The sequence below is a fragment of the Hippoglossus stenolepis genome, chromosome 9 (genome assembly GCF_022539355.2).
Source record: "Hippoglossus stenolepis isolate QCI-W04-F060 chromosome 9, HSTE1.2, whole genome shotgun sequence".
Classification (NCBI taxonomy): domain Eukaryota; kingdom Metazoa; phylum Chordata; class Actinopteri; order Pleuronectiformes; family Pleuronectidae; genus Hippoglossus; species Hippoglossus stenolepis.
In genome coordinates this window covers 16319768-16342332 of record NC_061491.1, presented here as the reverse complement: position 1 = coordinate 16342332, position 22565 = coordinate 16319768, and the positions used below count along the sequence as shown (strand labels likewise).

Here is a 22565-nt window from a genome sequence, read left to right as displayed (position 1 = left end):
GAGAGAGAGGAAGGATTTAAAGATTTAATCCTTATAAATGTTAAAATAGATTTTTCTTATTCATGTTATAATAATAATAAGAAGAATGATAAGAATGATAAAAATGATAAGAATGATAAAAATGATAAGAATGATAAGAATAATTGTTACTATGGTTAGTAAACCTCTAGTTATATAATTCGGTTAATGTGGGGCATTGTTTTTAATTCTGCGACTTATTCAGGTCTGTGTTTTACACATTAGATGAACATATTGATGTTTTCTAACCACACCAGGAGAAAGAATGGAGGTATCATACTCAGAGGAGACATGGCACAGCTTTTACTGTCCTTTGTGCCAATGAAGAAAATTGCCTGCCTGAGTTCGATGATCTGGGACAAGTCCCTTTGTAATCTGGGACACTTGTATCAGACTTTTTAAAAAGCCTGAATCACCCTGCTCTATTCATGTCAAGCTCAATGTGGCCAATTTTTAAAAAGCATTATACAAAAAGGACAGAAAGCTGAATAAGAAAATGTATATTATTCATGTAAATATCATTAATTCATATAAATAATACATATAAAAGTCCTATTTTAAAGAAAATGTTAATTAATTTAAAACATTCTATTAAAGGGCTATCACATTTTTTTTTAAATCAATTAAAATTCAATCAACAGTAAGAATAACAGTTAATTAATTTGGTAATTTGCCATTCTATTGGGGTGACAAATTAACTACCATTAACTTCTGACTGACAACTGCAGATCATATGCTACATCTCTTTAGTCTATCTTTTTTTTTACTTCAGGAAGTCCCTTGATGTGTATTTCCCCCATTTAGAGAGAACCTAAATGACTGTCTCCTGAGACAAAACATGCTGTCCCACATTAACAATCATATGAAGTGGGACAACTAAATTTTGTATGAACAGGGAATAAACAGACTGAAGCTTGAGGTGTCCCACATTCCCCAATGTCCCAGATTGCCCAAAATTCACCCGATAAGCTACTTCTTACCAGTAATTGGATAAAAACAGCATCTTTGGAAGTTGCGCATATGCATTTGTTCCCTATTTGCTTTCTATATATTATATACATTCACTTTATTATATACCAGTTTTGGAAAAGTCTCACTGTTGTTTATAAATTAAAAAAAACTAACTATAAATATATAGTTGGTTCCAGTCATTGTACACTACATATACTACAGATATGCATGTAAGGGAACAGTGTGAATGTATTTTCATCACTTACTTCATATTGTTCATTTATTCCAATGTGCATCTTGAGATTAGTTAATAGATCTTCTTTTATGTTGACCCAGTTGTTGCCTGTATGTTCCTTTCGGGGTCGAGAGCAGAGATCCTTAGAATCAGAATTAGCAGTTTTCTTGTTTCTAACCGATCAATATAACTAATTTATGATCTAAGGTCGTGTAGCAGCTGGTGCTCCTTTTTTCTTTAACACGTGCAAATCTGTCAGCTACAGGGTGTGTGTGCACTGTGCAGTAAACATTCACAGCATCCTGCAGTATTTCATTTACTTCTGTGTATCACCAGTAGCTTCAGGAAACCCTCTTTTTCATCACATTTGCTGTAATACACAGCGAAGGGCACACACACACACACACACACAGGGATACAGTTTTGTCTCATTCATTTTAGAAAAGGCCGTAGGCATTAAAGAGGTCATGGAGAGTGACGAGGTGCCCTCAGGTGTTGCCACGGCAACATGCTTTGGCTCAGTGTAGAGGTGCTTTAGCTTCTGGACATAAAGTGGTGTCAAAGAACAACAAAGATTTTAAATTGCTATGTTTTTCATTTGATATTTATAAGTGTGCTGAAAATATAACAACTGGGATATAAATAATCTGCTTTTATCAGCTATATTACATTTAGTAATGGACCCCAGACACATAATAATGTAGTAGGTTTTTTTGTGTCTCTTTAGGGTTGTTCGTGTCTCCTTTGGATCATTTTGCTTCTCTTTGTGTTCTGACCTTTAACTGAGCTCTATGGCTTCCAAACAAGAATCATTAACAGTCACTTCATAGAGAGGCCCAGGAAGCTGAGAGCTCAGGGGGCCACTTGCATTTATGGCAGTAGTTAACCCACTTGGTCATTCATCCGTGGGATGGTTGACTAAATTTCATTTGTGTACTACATTAAGTAAATGTTACTAAAAAGGGTTATTCAATAGATGCAGGTGCTTCTATTTATTTATTTTTGGTTGGCAGGGTTTGGTTATGACCGATTACATGTTCTTGGGATTACATAATCAGATTAGAAATAAATATACAATCAACCCAGATTATATCTACCTGTAATCTGCATTAGCCAGCATACATAGCAAAAGTAAAACAAAAGTATTCAGATGCGATTATATTTTTGTAATCCAGTGGATTACGTTACTAATTACAAATACATTGCCACGTGATTTATATTCTGTAGCTGTACAAATGAAAATAAGTCTTTATTAAAATATTAAATATACATATAAATTAAGGTTAACTTAATAATATAAAAATATAACCCATATATACACGCACATACAGGTTTGCAGCTATCCTTATTCGGACTTTGTGTTGACTCTTATTCATTGTGGACACCCCCGACCAAAACCTTCTCCCTAACCTTAACCAATACAAGCCTAACCCAAATCTTAACCTAACCACAATCCATATCTTACCCCTAACCTTGACCAGGAGCCCAGGAATGAGGTTTTGCCTCAATAGGGCCAGGCTTTGGTCCCCATGAGGTCAACTGGAAAAGGCAACAAAGACGACCACACACACACACACACACACACACACACACACACACACACACACACACACACACACACACACACACACACACACACACACACACACACGTATATAATATTTAAAGTCCTCTATGTAATTAGGTGAGGCCATTTAACCCTGGCAGCTGTTCTCTAATTATACCACGTACTTCACCCTACTAACCACTAGGCGGCAGTAGTGTTTCGTCATAGCTTTAAACCACATAGAACAGCTGTTCACTTTGAAATCTACAGTTTAATTCATTCAGTCTTATGCTTGATGAAGACACATAATTTGATAAAATCGTGTAGAAAAAAAAATGTAAGCAATTGTGGAGTGTGGAGCTTTGATCTGTGCTTTGATCGCAGTGAACGGCCGCCATGTTCGTGTGTCATGGTGTGCGGTGTCTATGTGTTTCAGCTCTGCCTGCTGAGTGTAATCAGCAGCACAGCCTCTCGCTGTCAGTCCTGGCTTCTCGCTTCACGGAAGGGCAGTGGACGCGGCGTTAAATCCGAAGGACCCGCTGCAGCCCGTGTCTTTGAACGCACCAGGAGACGTTTGGTGTTTCACTGAGATGTAGACGTCTGCCCGGTGCATCTGTCTCCTGCTTCCCTGCTGAAGCAACCTGCCCCGGATCTCTGTCACATCTCCCCGCTGAGGAAGGAAGGGAGCAAGGAAGGGAGGGGGAGAAGGAAGGAGGGAGGGAGAGAGGGAGGACGGAAGGAAGGCGCTGGGATGCCGATGGTTTCAACTGGGAGGCGACTGGAGAGGAAAGTTGCGCGTGTTTTTAGTTAATGGTACAGTCCCATCGTGCACCGAGGCTCCGCGCTGACCGAGCTCTACCTCTGCAGAAACCAGATCCACCTGCTGTTCACATCCCCAGCACTGACCAACCAACCCAGGTACAGGTGATCACTCTTCTGCTGCACGCATGCGTTATTCTTAGCATTTATCGGTGTGTGAATCAGGACAGCTCCTGTCAATCCTCGTTACAGCTTCAGCACAACACATCACCAAAAAGGTAAATCACGTTGTTGTTTACTGTTGTTGCCACAGCTGTAAACATCCCTGACACACGATCCTCCTGCTGTGGATGGGTTTACACGAGCAGGGATGTTTATACAGTGTGTTACAGTGTTCATTTGTAACGTGAAACCACCATGATTAGACCGTTTCTCACCTTTTTGTCTTTGCCAGAAACCATGCTGATGATTCATTTTCACATAGTCACACATTAGAAATGCACACACACGCACACACAACCACATGCAACTGTGTGTGTGTGTGTGTGTGTGTGTGTGTGTGTGTGTGTGTGTGTGTGTGTGTGTGTGTGTGTGCATAGTATCTGATGAAAACGACCTTCATCCTCTCTTTTTCAGGACAAAAATGATTGTCCTTGAAGAAGCTGGAGTGTAATTAGCCCATATATATATATCAATAAATACTGGTGTCTACTGCCCCAACTTGTATGCCACTGTTTACATAACAGACCGGGTCAGATATCGTAGGACACATCCTGTCAAAAAGCCTCCCCTTGGTTGTCAGAGGCGGCTTCAGGCTCACTAGCTCATGCTGTAAATTTGTCATCTAACATATAGTGCAGAATAAATAACCATAAGAGCTTTACCCTCACAGTGCCATACATGTCATTGCTCGGCAGTATTCCGATTCTCTGCTCATACAATGTAGCATGATAGATGCACAGTGAGAGGATTTAGCATCTCGTAGCGTTTACGTTGAATTCACAAATGAATCTTGTAAATTGTAATTTCATTTTCTTGCAGAAACATTGATGTTCACTCCCCTAACAGGTTTTCTCTGTTGTTACTGGAGTCACAACCTCTTCTGCTTTTGCAACTTGTGGCAGCTCTGTGGCGGACACACAGCATTGTGGGTATTTCTTAAGTCTAATTTCGATGTGAAAACCGGTAACAGGGCAGGAAGGAACATGTGGACGATTAACTGACTCTTCACTACAGGGAGTCTACAGTACACAACTGGGCACTGGGCCTGTTTTCGTTTAGTCCAAGCTCTGTGAGTTTTTAAATTCACTTCTGCTTCCTACAAATAACGTTGGACTGAAAGTGTTTATCTTCATAACATGACACTGTGCAGTGTGTATGCATGTGAATTATTTGCTAAACTAGATGCTGCTCTCGCATCTGATAACCACAGGGCGACTGTTTTCCTCCACGAATGTTTCTGTTTGGCCGATTTATGTAATCGTTAATTGACAGAATCTGAAATTGCAACTTGCTGCATAATGTTGCAGCGCCGACATTACGCTGTGGGTTGTCAGCACATGTTGAGACTGTAAAGCAGAATCATTTTAACGTCCTCTAGCCTCGGCTGTGACCTGATCAGAAAGATGAGGGCCTCTGGACACGGGGAGAGACGGGCGGTGGCACTAGGACCTGGAGGAGCCATTTACAGCTGTGGCAGCAGTGGCATTTCTGTCCGGGTCATCATTAGTATCCCTGTCACAGGGGCATATGGCCCTGGAGGCCTCGGACACCAACACTCTGCGGGGCTGTAATTTTAACATTAAACACTGAAGAGGTGAAGAGACTGTGATCAACACTGTGGCTGGAATCTCAACAGAATGCAGCTGTGCAGAGCTGTTGGTTTGAGATGAAAGAAAATCCAGTTTGAGGATGTGGACGACTTTTCTTTATGGCGTCCCCTAAAGAGATGAGACATGAAATATGTCCGACTCAGTAATCTGTGTTGTTAAACGCCTCCATCACAGGATCCAAGAAGGTTGGCTCCTGTCTGCTGCTGTTTGGGTTAAACTACATCCTCCCTGGCTCTCTCGGCTCTCACCCCTCAGGAGGGTGCATGTAAACACCATGACACACTAGTTATTATCAAATCATTCCACTCTGTCCTCTGCGGACGTGAGAGGAATAAGAAGAGGTTGTCGGCTTTAACGGTTCCCGGAAAGGCTAATTTTTGGCTCTTGCTCAGTCATATATAAAAAAACTGAACTTTTATCCAATTAACTGCACTTTGCTTAGGTTTCGGCATTCATGTGTGTTGTCACGCTCACAAAATCCTTCACACTGAATCTCCCTGTTCACAGCTATTGTGCATTTTCTCTTACAAGATGATGCTCTCATGTTCACATCCTATTTAATTGTCACGTTTGTTCCATGTTACTGAGCACGGAGGCAGCATATTATGTGGCTGATCATGATCCACGTCTGGTTGTTGTGATGGAGGCACGTTGACGTCATCGACTGTGAGGTGGTTGGCTGAAGGAAACAATACCCTGCATGTCGGAGGAGGAGTGTCACCTCAGAGCGCAGGGGGAATAACTGAGGCAAGGAGAGGAGAAAATTTGAGGTCAGCTTAACGTGAAAGGAAAAATGCACGAGAGGGGAAAACTGCACTGGAGGAGGGATGAGCGCTTCAATTGGCGTGCAGTGGAGGTGGGTTTGATGGAACAACAGAGTCTGGGAGAAGATGGGGAGAGAGGGAGGATTATAGAAATGGGACGATGTGAGAGAGAGAGAGAGAGAAAGAGAAAGACAGAGGAGACGGATTAAAGCTTGGAAAAATAGATAGTGCCAGAGGGAAGTGTGAGAGGATCAATTTAGAGACGTTCTGCGGAGAGACAGTGTTGTCACTGAATGGGCTGTCTCACTCAGCTCCCTCTCAGCTCATTTTGCACCAACACAATCCCATGTGTGGCCAAACCCAGTCCACACACACACACACACACATATACACTCTAAATACTAAGTGCTATATATGGACCCCAGGAACACATTATGCCCAGCCAGGGTATTGGTGGCCTGAGAGACGAGCATGTTTCATGGCACATGTGAAGCACGGATGCAGCTATCGTCTCCGCGTGAAAGTCATGGTCTCCGTCTCTTCAAGGTCATGAGAAATAATGGTGAGAGAGCTCTGTTGTTTCTCTGTCCCTAACGTGTTAACCCAGTCTCCTCACCGACTAAATATATGTCCATATTGTACAGGACATGATTTCAGCTATAAAATATGATAAAGATTGGTGACTGTGCACAAGGTTAGTTTTACTCTTACTCAAAAAAAAAATAAGACATTGACATTTCTGGTCATCGCTCACATCTTCAGCCACTGACTGATTAGATTGATGGGTCAGGCTGCCACAGTTTTCTGCCTAAAATCTGCTCTTTTAAGGATCAGACAAATGTACACAAGCAACATAGATTGTGAGGTGTGGCATTTTTTTCATTTTGGAGATTTAACATCTGAGAAATCTTTGTTTGTTACCAACTGCAGCCGATTAAGTCCTGTCCGTGGACTCAATCAAGTGTGTAGTTGAGGTCAAAGTCGAGCAGAGATTGTAGATGGGTGTGGTGTGTAGTCCTGTAATGATGTTATAAAGACGTCTGAGTTCTCGCCTTGTCAGCATGTTGACGAGTGAGACAGTTTTTGTCTTGGTGAACTACAGTGATCCAAATATGTTCTTTCATTTGATTTGTGACTCGGTATTTTAGCAGTTTGAATTTCTAGTTTTCTATTTAGCTCTGTTAGATCTCACCATAACCACTCAGCCGCGTATTAGACAACAAATACAGATTTTGGGGATTTATGCCAATACTGATATTAGGAAGTAGAAAATGTCAAAAACCCGATATATGGCCAAACTGAGGATTGATATTTTACATTTTAACTATAAACTTTACCATGAATAACTATAAATAAAAAGAAAACACAAATACGGCAAAATACATAGAACTTGAATCTTTTCTGCACTGACAAACGCTGATACAAATGTTTGTCAAAGGCTCATATCCAAGTTTTAATCTACTATGGATAAAGTTTTCATCCAGTCACTGAAGCAGTTGCCTTTGATGTAAAACGTTTCACGCATTTTGCTTTTCAAAATCCTCAGCTTGATCTCTGTTGTGTTATCAGTCAGTCATAGGGGAACGTAAAGTAGATATTTATTCACGAGGTAGTTAAATGGATATTGAATCAGTCGGTTTATCTTCCTCCTCTATTCTCGCTGCTGTTGCTCTGATCTCTGCCGCTCCCTCTCTCTCTGCGTTGTTGTTTATTCTGTGTGTTGCTGCTCTGGACCGTGCAGCGGTTCCTCATTTCAGTGTATGGCAGGTGCTCTGAGCTGATATGAACTGACTGAGCATCTCCCTGGTAACTGGAGGAAGGCTCAGGCGGAACTAGAGGAGATGATCAACCGTGTTCCAGGATTATTATTTTTTTTCGTCTCCACCAAAGCTCCATTCAAAAGCTCTATGAGTTGAGGACAGCAGGAGAATATGTCTCTTCTTGTCTCGTCCTCCTCTCTCAGTTGTTTGTATGTTGTTTCTTTTTTTCCAAATGTCTTCTCCTGTCAGTACATGCAGCTGCGTTCAAGGCCGAGAGAAGACAGGTTAATTGAACAGTCACGATGGTGGGAGCCTGACTCACTCGGTTTTTCTGCTGGGTCGCACGACAGTCCGACACTCATCGGCTCTGTTGACTCGTCATTTTGTGACAGAGGCTGCATGTTTTGCAGTTTCAGTGGTAGAAATCCTCACTGTGCCTTTTTTTTTTTTTATTATTTGTTATCTTTATCACATTTTATCATCATATCAGAGACTGTGCTTCAGCTGTAGTTGTTATATAAATGCCTCCATGTGATGCTTCACTAGAGTATGAGTTAAAAATCCTGAAATACAAGTGTGCCTCTTGCAAGTGGAACCATTCCAACATTTTTCCTTTCCTTTATCACAGAAATCTTAAAAAATGGACCAAGATAATCAGAGCCAATGTCCGACTCAAGACGAAAACCCAAATGTAGGAGCAGAAGCTTCAACGACAAAAACAACAACAACTCCAGCTCCGGCATCAAATCCAGCGGCTCCACCCTCAGATCTGCCTACCGGCCCGCCCCGGGCCCCGGCCCCGGCCGCTGCCCGCCCTCGGCGACCCCAGAGAAGTGCCAGAGTGGAGGGCTCTGTTGACATCGCCGAGCCTAAAGCTGAGCCCAAAGCTGAACCCGCTCCCGAGGCTCAACAGGACGAGAGCACCCCTGACGGCGCTGTGCAGAGTCGCCCGAAACCCTTCCGCTCTGCAGCAGTCAAACCCTTAGGAGAGCGCAAAACTGGCCCCAAAGGCCCAGGGCACCACCCAGTCAGGGCCGTCTCTGTCCCCCACCCACCTGTGAGCAGGCCTGTGCCTCCTCACATGAACCCTCATGCACAGAGAGCCTTCTCTGTCGCAGGTACAGCTGACACTCAGGCCCAGACTCTGGAAGACTTCAGGCAAGTGTCCTGATGTGTGTGTGTGTGACGTTCATGTCTCAGCATGTCTCATTGGGCGTCTTGTTTCCAGAGAGCTGAGGAAGATTAGCCCTGGCACATGTAGTACTTATTCATATGTATCACACCATTGAGAGCACGGCTGCATGATTACTGCAAACATGTAGCACAGTTATTTGTTTTAGTGTCAGGAATATTTATGTTTTTAACTTCAAAGTTTACACAACCCAACATTTATCAATTAATATAATTTAGTTTATAACAGACTATAATATAGCCAATGTAACAAGTGTAACTCCTGACCCATAAGCGATCAAGCTGCACCAAATTTCACACACTCATAGATATCAATTGCCTAAACATAGTTTATATAGAGTTTATATTTAAGATCCAAGAATTATACCCTGTGAAAATGTCAAAAACACCCAATCTCACAATGTTAATGAAATTGAAAAACAATTAAAATCCCCTGATCTGGATCTGCACCAAAATTGAATGGCTCCTTCCCTTACCCTTACCACATCCGCCCACCACAGTTTGTGGAAATCCATCCTGTGGTTTTTGCGTAAACTTGCTAAATATCATTAAAACACAGAGGAAAACCTAACCTACTTGGCAGGGGTAATAAAAAATAGTTAAGCACAGTTGTACGAATATAAAATGTCTTCAAACAGACATCATAAATATTGACAAATACTCACATTAACATCCATTAAAAATCCCTCAGAGCTATTAACAGCTACATTTTAGTGTGTTATAAATTATGTATGAAATGTTTGTGTACTGCTTATAAATGATGAGGAAGTAAAGTGTTACCTTTACTCTTCCAGGTTCAAATTTATTTTTGTTTCCTGTTCAGCTGGTAGTGGATCCTTGTACACTGACTTTCAACACAATTTTGGGCCAGAATATTATCATGATGTCTTCTCTCCAAAATACAAACTCAGATACAAAAAAATAAGACATTAAACATAAAGAGATATAAATGATATGGGCAAATTAAAATATTGTGCTGGTATATACAGATTATATAGATTTGGTTCTGACGGAATCATTTTCAAAGTCAGGGCCCCGTCATAGAAAATTACAGTGTATTAGTAATAAAATGGTTTAAAAACTGATTTAAATCATTTACTGAATAAGACAACTAGCTGCTCACAACTTAAATAAACCTCATGCTTCTCTAATTATAGTATCTACTGTGAGGTGGGTCTGTTGGATGTTCAAACAAGGGAATGTTTAATCTTTACACAGCCCGTAAGTGAGCATAGTGAGCGCTCCATGTTTTATACAACATTCTTGGAATTTACTCGGGAGCTGAATATTTACAGCAAAACTTTGAAAATAGCTGACAGACACATGAGAGACATTTGATGCAGCCTAAATGTCCTAAATAATCCTGTGTTATCATGATTTGTGTCGTAAATGTTCATTCTCCATGGAAAATATAATTACACTGGCTTTTTAATTTGACACAGCAAATACTGTATTAATTTTGTGTTATGTGTGACATATTCATTGGACAGGCTGGGATGTAATGTTGTTTTAATAATTGTCTAAACTGCTTGGTTTCTCTTTGGATTGGATCGGCACATTGTGAACAACTGAGCTTTCAGGCTGTTTAATACACCTCACCTCACCTCACCTCACCTTCACCACGGCCCAACAGTCTCCTTATGAAACCACATTTAAATTCACGAGATCTTCATTTTTATTTGGATCTGCACCAAATGACACACACTCATAAATATCAGTCCCTTAAACATGTCTGATTTTATTCATCACGATCCATCAATTATTCTCTGAGAAATAAAGGAAGATATTGAAAAATGCTCCATCTCACGATGTTAAAGAAAGTGAAAAAAGAAAACACTGCATCTACCCCCTCATCCTGATCTTCACAAAAACGTAAAGGCTTATTCCATCGCTCATGTCTCACCCCTCCACAAAATTCCATGGAAACCAGTTTTTTTTTTGCATAATCCTTCTTACAAACAAACACACCAACAAACTAAACAAACTGACAGGGGCGAAAAACATAATCTCTTCAATGAAAACATAGAGGTCTGGAGGTTTTGTCTCTGAGGTGTGAAGGAGACATTATATAACGCCTTGTTCCAACAGGGTGCACATCATCACTTGGAACGTGGGTTCGGCCACTCCACCTGATGACATCACCGCCTTGCTGGGGCTGAACGTGGGCGACGGAAACACAGACATGTACATTATCGGGTGAGTGTGTTCTTGCGGTGCGGTAGTCATCCAGTTTCTTCCACAGAAAGGCTGAAGTGTCCCATTATGCTCTCTCCTCTCACATTAACGCTGCACACAATATCACTAATGAGCCGTCCGTGCTCGGCTTTGAATGTTTCCCCCTCCCTATGCCGACGATTGTCGTTTCATTTATTAACCCACCATTACATTTCCCGAGCTCCTCTTCACATCTGTGTCTGCTGTTGACCCGTGTGCCTCGTTGTGTGTCATCTTTTTCTTCAAGGCTGCAGGAAGTGAACTCTATGATTAACAAAAGGCTGAAAGATGTCCTCTTCACAGACCAGTGGAGCGAGGTCTGCATGGAGAGACTCAGCCCCTTTGGTTATGTGCTGGTCAGTAATGGCTCTTATTATAAACACATATGCACGCACTCAGTAAAATGCTAAACAACTCAGATTCATTGGGATTACGTGATCGCTGATGATTCTCTGCTTCCTGCCGCTGTTTCGTCTCTTCTTGTTCCCTGAGCAACGGATGGGGTGATAATTTATAACAGGCGTGTAATGTCGGCGTATCTGCTTTCCTCTGCTGCCAAGTTTATAATGCAAAGTCAAGCAAAGCACACACTTATAGTCTCCCTCTGTGTGGCTTCACGCCCGCAATGTCGTCCCCTTTTTCTCCATCTTTCTATTTCACAACGCCTACACACATACCCAGTGTGGAGAGGTAGTACACCAAGAAATCAGAGAGGATACATTCAAAAACAGCAGATAAATATCCCTTCAAATAAGACATTTGAAGCACGCCATACAAAATGTTTGTTTTCTTAATAAACTGCGTGGTGTGAATGGTTGCATGTGAAAACGATGCTTGGCTCGGTCGGCATGGTGAGCCAGAGAGCGTGAATCAGCTGTCGAGCTGAGGGAGCTAGACAAATGTCTCCCAGGGTGCTGTTTTATTTTTGGATGGCGTTGTTGTCAGTGTTGATGGGCCTCTGACAGTGAGACTGATGCTGTCCCCCGGTTATCTTGCGGTCTGCTACGCTAGCTGAAGTCCTCGTTAAAATCATCTCAATGTGACCTTTCAGTGGACTTCATGTGGATATGGATGCGGTGAGCATGTTGGGGGGGAATGTGTTGGTCGGAGTGGGTGTCAAGAGCTGAAGTAGAAGGAGATAGACGCTGGTGTCAGTGAGAATCTGAGCAGACATGACATGGTGGACGGACACGTAGTTAAAAGACACGACGCGCTTTCTTTCCGCTCAGAGATACTCGTCAGATTCATTCTGTAACATGCTGCTTTCTCAAATCAGCGCTTCACTCTAGCAACATATTGTAGCTGACACATTTTCTGGCTAATCACCCCACACTTCCTGATTGTCACCTTAATTTATGTTGGAGTAAGCTACAGCTTTAGATGCACAAATTATCCTTTCATAAAGGTTGGTCCGATGTCACCTATGTTAAAGGAGATAAGTTAGGAAGCATTGAAGCTCCTTTCCTAATCTCCTTCTCCTTTTGAGAATTCGAACAAGTCTCATAATGGCAGCCACTGAAATACTTCAAGGTCATTTCATTTAGTTAGGAAGGTTCCTAAGCAAACTGGACTATTCGACCGCACCCCCAATCTTTTATTAGGATTTTGATTGAGAGACCCCTAGTGGGCAGAGTTAAGTATGTTTCGTTTAAATACATTCTGTATGTCAATAAATCAATTGATCCAGAAAACGATGTCCCATATACATGCTGTGTCATAAGAAGAAGAGGATGTTGGTGTTTTTGTGTTTTTCAGTATCAGAGACTTGAATAAATAAGCTGTGGTTTTGCCCTGAACTCTAAAATCCATGGCTGCTTTAGTAACATCACACTTGTTACTCACAGCTTATTTCCTCAGTTGTGTGTACCACGAGGTCAAATATACACTGCTGCACACATACTCTCTCACACACACACACACACACACACACACACACACACACACACACACACACACACACACACACACACACACACACACACACACACACACACTTGTCTAGAGCTTAAATGTCTTTTTTCGTTCCCAGCCTAAATGTAGCTCGGCAGCCTTCAGGATCTCTTCCCGTGTTCACTCATGTTGATAAGAAATGCTTTTCGACCACAGGACACAGGCCAAGGTACATTCTCTCAGACTTCAGCCGAGCGCTCACACAGAAACGAATTGCTTCCGCACACGTACCACAAATATACTCGGTCCACTTCACGGTTCAGTAGAATCTATTACGCAACAAACTGGTTTAAATACCAATTTAGTATACAAGCAAGAGGGTCTATTGTCACGTGCAGACGTGTGCCTCCATTACTGCCCTCAGGACATTTCAGGCAGGGTGTTATCGTGCTTCTTCGGCCTGCGGTTGGGGGTTGGGATGTGTGGCCCAGTGGAGAGAGGGAGGGGTGAACATAAATATCTGGTGAGGGGCTTGATACGGCATGCAAATGCCTCGTCTTTCTCCACTCACAAATGCACTTCACGTTCCTGCTCCTCTTGTGAAGTACAAAAATAGTCCACAGTTGTCACAATCAGCTTGTTGTTAAGTAACATCACAAGCAGCATGATGGCGGAGGTCGCAGGGAAGGGAAAAGTCTGAGCATGAAGGTTTCCACTATAAAGCGGTTTGTTTCCACTGTGAGGGCAGACCACGAGCTTTGACCTCTTTAATGTGCAGTGCTTCATGTAAAGTAGTGGCAGAGCTGAGCCACAGGGCAGAGTGAAAATGTTAGGAGGTAGAAAGATGAAGAGTGAAAGAGGAGGAGGAGAGGAAGCAGAGCAGAGCAGCAGAAATTAATGCAGCAAAGCCAGACTTATATGGTCTTTCTTTCTCCTCATTTGTTTAATCTATTAATGTTTCCCTATCTTGATCTTTTCTATCTTCTGCCTTCGTCCTCTTGTCCCTTTCTCCTCACCTGTCTCAGGTGACCTCCCAGCGGATGCAGGGATTGCTACTGCTGGTCTTCGCCAAGTATTTCCATCTGCCGTTCCTCCGCGGCGTCCAGACCGAGACCACCCGCACTGGCCTGGGGGGATACTGGGTGAGACGGCCATGACACCCGCTCTGTGATCAGCACTGTGTTGTGGAAGCTTCGCTGTACCTCTCTGTGGGAGTGTCCAGGTGTACTGTTGCATGACTTTAACAGACGACCTGACAGAGCTTTTACACAATGCTTGGTTTGTGAACAGTTGATGATGTGGCGGTTGTTGAATATGCAAACTGTATTTTAGATATCTAGTGCGTGTTATCAGCTTTTCTTATTCAAATGATGTTCCATCTGGTTTTATGATAAAGAGATGGATTTTTGCATCTCTCAGCGAGCGGTTAGTAATGCTTGGAAAGTCAAGCATAACAAAAGTGAACCAGGGGCAACCTGCAGACTGAGGGGAAATTCTCATATTCACTTATTTTAACTCATTTTAACTCCAACATTCACATGTTGGAAATAGCTCAAATTGCAACATGTTAAAATGTCGGGATTCAAGAGAGAAGTAAGACGACAGAGGGGGATTTCTGAAAGGTTCTGTGGTTCCATGTTTTAAGGGAAATCCTGCTTCTATCCTCCCTGAAGAATATCGAGACATAAACACACATTCTTCATATTTTACACACAAGAGATTGTGTTTTAGTGGGTCACAGCTGTCGTGAGAAGAGTGGGAAGAAATCCACAGACATCCTGTCCCCCCCACTGTGCACTTGTCTTTTACCATTAAATATTGATGGTGTTTTTTTCATTGGTCCTTAATGAGTAAACTTCCTGTCTGTGGCAGAAACACAGCACTCAACACAGTGAGACCTGACATACCACTGACGCTCTCCATCACAGACCATATTTTATTCATTCCTTCATTTGTCCAGTTCTGCTTCAGAGAAAATGTCACCTTTCCCTCTCTTCACAGCAGTTAGTGCCTCCGTCGCTCTCATAATGTTTAACTTGGTTTTGGTCTGTGTCACAGGGGAATAAAGGTGGAGTGAGCGCCCGCATGTCAGTGTTCGGTCACACCATCTGCTTCCTGAACTGCCACCTGCCGGCTCACATGGAAAACTCTGAGCAGCGCATGGAGGACTTCGAGAGCATCCTGCAGCAGCAGCAGTTTGAGGGCCAGGCTGCCACCGGGGTTCTCGACCACGAGTATGTCAGCAGTTTATAAACACACGCACAGTGGCACACATATAGTTTGTATCTGCTGGATAAGAAGAAAAATATGCGACTGTACACACAGATGGACGACATGTCTCCACTTCCACCAACTATCCAGAAATGAAGCCAAAATACCACGTAAACTAACCTGCAATCTTGTGCCGATGACGACTGTTAAAGTAGTGATTGGGGAGGGAGTCGACTTTTCAACCTGTTTTTATAGCGTCAAATAACTAATCAAAACCAAACGTACTGGGAAAAAAAGAGGCCTTGAATAATGATGAATGATGTCCCATCCACTAACTTAGAGGAGGTGAGGTTAATGACCTATACTGCAGTCAGCCACCAGGGTCGGCTCAAGACGCTTTGGCTTCACTTTTGGGGAGCTGTCATGTCACCCATCTTTACAAACAGTCTGTGTTTCACTGTGAGAAGACTTATATTTTGTATTTCTGGTTTCTCAGGTAAATTCTGTCTGAACATTGAATTGAGAAAGTACTTAGAGTTCATGAAGTTACTCCTTTGTGTACAGTGTGGTGTTCTGGTTGGGAGATCTCAATTTCCGCATTAATGACCTGGATATGCAAGTGGTGAAATCAGCCATTGACAACAACAAGTATTCCATGCTGTTGGAAAAGGATCAGGTAAGAATAATGGTTGTGTATCAATATGGAGGACTGTGAAAATGAATGTGATTCCTCTGCGTACGGTTACAAATCCTCTGTCACCTCATCCATTTCCATAACAGTTTGGTTAATTTTCAATCGAGGTTTAAAATTTTCCCAAAACCCCTAAAATTTAGGTCAGAATGGTTGTGAAATCTTGTCAATTCTCTATGATATATATATATATATATATATATATATATATATATATATATATATATATATATATATATATATATATATATATATATATATATATATATATATATATATATATATATATATATATATATATATATATATATATATATATATATATATATATATATATATATATATATATATATATATATATATATATATATATATATATATATATATATATATATATATATATATATATGTCTTTTCCTCTGGTGGACCATGCACTGTGTCGGTGTGTGCACTAGAGGGCATAAGAGAAACCTCCTCACAAGAGCTGTTAGTCCTTTTCAAACCAAACTCCTCAGTGATGTGTGTTGATTGTTATTGTTTCAGCTGAACATGGCCAAAGACAGTGAGACGGTGTTGGAGGGTTTCCAGGAGGGGCCGCTGAAATTCCCTCCCACATACAAGTTCGATGTTGGAACAAACACATACGACACAAGGTTGGTGTTGCCAAGGGTGATGTTGTGAATTCTAGGCCAGATATCTCAGTGCTCAGTAAACTTGACTCTCTGAAAGGTCCTCACTTGCCCAGGGACACATGAAAGGGCCTCTTTTTTTCATTTTATTTTTTTAAACGAAATGTTTTTCAGGGAATTTCTCTCTCTTGCTCCATCTCTGTCTTTCTGTCCATGTCCCAGTGGAAAGAAACGCAAGCCGGCTTGGACTGATCGGATTCTGTGGCGTCTGAGAGCCACCGCGCCTGCCATTGCCGCACCTGGCGAGGGGAAGCGCGCCTCCATTTCAGGGCTGAGCAGCGGGGCCAAAGTGATGCAGCACTGCTACCGAAGTCACATGGAATTCACCGTCAGCGACCACAAACCAGTCTCTTCCATTTTTACTCTGCAGGTGAGAAACCAGAGTACAACGTGAAGACGACTGAGACCCATCAACCATAACGAGGGCTTCCATCTCTGTACTAATGTGATAATATCATATGTAGTAAAGTCAATAAGATATTGTTAAAGGTCTTTGTCTGTAGAGTTAATCTAAACTTCTAGTTTTATGTCTTGATTTATTAAGTATTTTATTGCACTCAGTGGAGCGCACATCTCCACCAAGGCCCAACACCTCCTTTATGAAACCACATTTAAACTCACTAGATCCAGATTTTTATCTGGAAATTGAGCAGATTGCACCAACTCAAAAACATCAGCCTCCTAAACATGTCAGATTGTTTCATCAAAAACCACAAATTATTCTCAAAGAAAATATAAAAAAAACTGCTGTAATAAATACCCGGACCCACCCCTTGATTCTGATCTGCACCTAAATTAATTGGCTCCTACCCAGACCCCTACCGCATCTTTCCACCAAGTTTTGTAGTAATTCATATTTCAGTAATCCTGCTAATTTACAAGCCGATTCGACCAAACTTATGTGCCAACTTTCCATACTTCAGTTCGGGTTTTGATGATCGACACTCTGGACACATTTTACTCAAAGACTCTGAGGTCCGATACCAAGCCCTCGTCATTTTTGCAATATTTTTGCACTTTGTGAATGTTTATGAGAAATGTTCTGTGCAGTTCCCTTACAAGGTGGATGTTCCCCTGGTCACGCTCTTTGTGGAGGATGAGTGGAATTGCATTGCTGATGCAATAGTCAAATTCAAGCTGACGGCCAACTTCGCACGCAGCTCCTGGGACTGGATCGGACTGTACAAGGTAACGTCTACCGTGTAAAACCATGAGGTGTAACAAATATTTCTGTGCATTAACAAGTTTTAATCAAGTAGTTACAGTTAGTAATTTTGCTGCTGCCTTCACAGGTGGGTTTCAAACACCACAAGGACTATGTGGGATACGTGTGGGCCAAGCAAGAGGAGACTGATTTCCAACGACAGGAACAACAGGTAACCTGGATACGTGCTGAATTCTCCTCAGATGACTTTATTTCACATTTAATCAATGTCGGACAAACTGTTTTCCAGGTAACCTTTACCGAGGAGGAACTGCCCAAAGGCTCAGGGGATTTTATCATAGGTTACTATAGCAACAACATGAGCACCATTGTGGGTGTGACAGAACCATTTCAGGTAATCAAAACTGTGACGACATTAAAAGCGTTGAATGCTGTTATTTCTGATGTTCCCATCTGCATCTTCACACTTTCTTTCTTTCCTTCTCCTGACGTTTTGCTGCTCTACTTCCTCATTTCCTTCCCACTCTTATCCTCTTTTTTTCCATCTCTCCTCAGATCCAGCTTCCCACTTCAGGCCTTGACGCCAGCTCTTCAGACAGCTCTGACTTCAGCTCAGAAGAAGACGGCACTGTCGTCCACATGAAGACGAGGTCCCGCAGTCCCAGTCCACGCAAGGGCAAACACCGCCGGCATCGCAGCGGCGCCCACAGCGGCGCCCACAGCCGCAGCCGCTCTGGCAGTCCTGCACAGGTCAAAGTGAAAGAGCGACACACCAAGAGTGGTCCAAAGTCCGGCACCAAAGCTGAGAGTGAGTCCGCAGGGCGTCCAGCAGAGGGCAGCAGCAGCCCGGCGTCCGCTCCTGCTGAGAAAGACCAAAACCCAGTGGATTCAGGAGTGTGATGCACCAGGTCCTTCTGTTGTCACAGGTCACATAACCAACTGTTGTGTGTTTTATTTGATACATCCACTTCGCCGTATGTTTTCTGTCGTGAAAATATACAGTTTGTGATGCCATCCTTTTTCAGGAACGGCCCTCTGGCTCGTCCAGAAGGCTCACTTTGCCTTCAGTTGTTTTATTAAGCTGTGCACATATTGTATGTATATTTTTTTATTTTTGAAACCTTTCACTTTGTTCTGTGTTTCTTGTATCTTTGTCCGTTCTCAGGTGTGGACAGTACAGGGAGCTGACACCTTGCTTTAGGAACTACTCAAGGAGTTCTGGTTATGTAAAATATAAGAGTGGTTACATCATACTCTTTAGAAACCTTCCTCCCTTTATTTCAACAGTGGATTTCAATTCTGCACTTACCTTTGCAGTCATGTCAGCAGGCTGCAAACAAGCAACAGAAGATAAACATATTTGATGCAGAGATAACTCACGGATAACTCAGTTTGCTTCAGTTGCAGAACAAATATTTTTAAGAAACAAATCTGCTCAAACCCGAAAGGACCACAAAGAAAGAGGGAAAGATCAGCATCACCAATCACTTGTATTGTTAGTTTGTATAAATCTGCATATGGGCATGCAGTTTGACTCTTGTGTATATTCACTATTTTGGAAATTCTGCATGATATTACATACGGGGAGCATTACAAATGATCCACCAATGGGATAGAAGTGGCTCTGGCCTGTATCTAAACAGAGGAGAGCCAATGTAGGTGGAGAACGAGTCTCGGGGGCTCGGCCACCAGCCTCAGCAGCAGATCACATGTCAGCATCCAGAGGGAGTGTGGGCGTAAGCGCCTTAAAGTGGATGTGGTTTGGTGTGAGAAGCTCGCTGTCAGCTGACAGAACGGTGCTGTCTCGTCAGAATCAGTTGATAAATTATTGGCCACTAACTCTGCTGGGCCTGCTCCAGTGATAATTATAGCAATATCTGCTCCAACATGTATTGCTTTTGACAACAATACCTTTTCTGTGAGTTAGTGGGCCTCATCCAAGGCAGGGAGGAGGTTAAGTTACTTTGTTTAGATGAGTTTACCCACGACACCAAAATCATTTTAGTAGTTTTTTCTTTTGATACCATTTCGCATATTTAATCATATTTTTGACTTTGTCTGTGATGATTTCAACATGAGGAAGACTTGATTTTCAATCTGGATGTCTCTGACAAATGTGAACATGAACTCTACTATGTAGAGCTACCACAGGGCTTTGTATTATACTGTGAGTAGTATAATACAAAACTGACATGTTCCACTATCATGAAATATCACAAGTTTATGAAATGGTCCTTACTTCTTTTACTTTTTGTATAATTTTGACTTTTTAGTTCTTCGTCTCTCTTGCTCAGATCCTTTCTTATGGATCCTGGTGATTAGCTGACAGCGACAACAGTCACAACAGTTGTGTTGATATGTTACCGTGTGACCTCTTATACACCATCGTAGACACTTCGTACCTTTGGGCTGTTAGCGTAGGACAGTGTTTACTGTTGTAGCTGTAACCTCAGTGTGTGTATGTGTTTTTATGGATGTGCGTGTGCGTGTGCGCGTGTGTGTAGCCTTGGCAGTGAATGGGGTGCGACTGTGTTGGCATGGTTTGCTGCTGGACATACTGTACATTCCGGTACTGTGATTTTTGTGCCGTAAAGTGCTGTTTTTGACTCCTCTTTGTTATAAACGTGGCTGTGACACTTGTTAGAGAAACATGTTAAGGACAGTATAAACATTTAACATCAGTGTAAATGTAGGTAAAAGAAAATGCAGGATAGTTAATGCTCCCATAAATCTGAAGCTGTTTGAATCATTTCATGGTGCATTCATGTATTTTATTAATTTTGAATAGGGATAATCTACGTTTGTTTAGAGTAAAGTTTTAAAAAGATTAAGATTGTAAGAACCTTGTCCTACTTAAGGTCATTTAGATAAGTATGATCAGTCCTGCAGCTCTGACCCGTGATTATATATTGTGAAACGTTTATGAAAAAAAAGCTCTGTCAACAGAATGTTATTGTTATGTAATTATGTGGCTAGAGGAATAGAGGAAAACATATATGAACATATGAAGTATGGTAAAAAAAACATTATATAGGAGACAATCTATGCCACAAAGTTTATTTTTACTTAAATTATGTATTTATTTTCTTATTTAACTGTTCAATGAGCCTGAATTCTGCTGGCCAGTGAGGGAGCATTATTTCAACGGAAATGTCAAAATGATATTACAAAAATATTGATTAATTTTGTATTTGGAACTATGAAGAGTTTAGATCAAATGTTGCTTTTAATGTCTGAAATGTAGATTGTTAAGTCTACAGGTGTTTGTATCGTGAATACATTTTTAAAAAATACAGCAAGCGAGGTGTGAGGTATCGATTGTTGGCACATGAGGATGGTTCATCTCTGTGAAATCATCTGATCGGTGAGGAGGATTTTTAAGGGTTGCTTGCTTTGTTCTTCAACCCCTGAAGTAGTGCAACACTGTCCAAAGAAAAAATATATACTCCCCTTCAAACTGTGGTCTGTCTGTTTCTTGAGTCTCTTCTGTTTCCTGTGTGTGTGTGTGTGTGTGTGTGTGTGTGTGTGTGTGTGTGTGTGTGTGTGTGTGTGTGTGTGTGTGTGTGTGTGTGTGTGTGGTGTGTGTGTGTGTGTGTGTGTGTGTGTGTGTGTGTGTGTGTGTGTGTGTGTTCCTTGACACAGAGACGGAAACTGTGAGTGTCTTTTGTATAATGTGGGTTTGTGAGGTAATATTTCATCAGCCACAGTATTATTTAATTATTTTTAATTTGACTTCACTCATATATTACCTGTATTCGATTGTCCCTCTAGTCTATTATCAGTCAGATTGGTGTGCTACATTATTGCATACAGTGGATGCAGTTTGCTATTTTGTGAATAAATGTGGGCAGTGAACATGACAAAACCTCCTATAGAAGGCAACAGCAGGTGCATCTTGCATCATGCTTTTGCCCTTTGAAAAGAAATTGTCCACCATGCAAATTCAAGCTGACTGTACCATTCTGAGGCAACACTGGTCAGGGATTGAGTTGCTTGGTTAACTGACACTAAACACCATGAGCCCAAGAATACAAACTGGTGAGTGAAGTGACTATAATGGTGCAGGTTGATAATATAAATGAGCTGTTAGTGTGAACAGTCATGTTTATTTTTCCATCAAAATTACAAAACAAAGTCAAAATTGACTGTTTTCTGAGGGCAACCTTTGATTTTTGACCTATGCGCTGTGTGTGTACGTGTTTGATATCAATGCCGCCTTTGCTTTTTATCTTATATGAAGACTATAAACATTCCCCTTAAAGCCTCTGTTGGGTACAGTATCAGACCTTTGTATTCTGTCTCCTCCCTCGGGGTCACACTGAACCTCAGGTCCTTGTGCCTCATGATGTAACATTGCACTTTGATTTTAACCCCATAAATGCAGATTAGAGATAATTTCAAAAAGTGTTATAATTAATAGATGTTGGATGTCAGATATTCTAACGCAGAAAAGCTGTGTTGGTGGAGCAGTGTGAGTCACACACGCTCTAAGTTTTGGAGAAATCTATATTTATTGACTAATACACAGCCAACGTGTGCTTTTAGTGAAAACAGCATTCCTAAGCTGAAGATAGAAAAATAAAATATATAAAATAAAAATAATCATCTTACTTTCAGACGTTAAGTCTTCTTAGATGTTTAAAATGGTC

At 41.7% G+C, this 22565-nt stretch overlaps 1 protein-coding gene across 3 annotated transcripts; it reads left to right on the top strand.

Moving 5' to 3' along the window:
- The first annotated feature begins 3179 nt into the window (after positions 1 to 3179).
- inpp5jb (inositol polyphosphate-5-phosphatase Jb) lies at positions 3180 to 21373 on the top strand. Of its 3 annotated transcripts, none has more exons than XM_035165799.2 (13): positions 3180 to 3668; positions 8494 to 9023; positions 11145 to 11252; positions 11518 to 11626; positions 14186 to 14302; positions 15219 to 15394; positions 15936 to 16047; positions 16606 to 16715; positions 16914 to 17121; positions 17802 to 17939; positions 18044 to 18127; positions 18206 to 18310; positions 18472 to 21373. In XM_035165799.2, exons 2-13 carry the CDS (start codon positions 8506 to 8508, stop codon positions 18814 to 18816), a joined length of 2130 nt encoding a protein of 709 aa, XP_035021690.1. In that variant the 5' UTR covers positions 3180 to 3668; positions 8494 to 8505; the 3' UTR covers positions 18817 to 21373. The 3 variants fall into 3 exon arrangements, with proteins under 3 accessions (XP_035021690.1, XP_035021693.1, XP_035021691.1); XM_035165802.2 differs by having other exon boundaries at positions 3180 to 3787; XM_035165800.2 differs by lacking the exon at positions 3180 to 3668 and adding an exon at positions 5220 to 6667.
- Positions 21374 to 22565: the final 1192 nt, after the last annotated feature.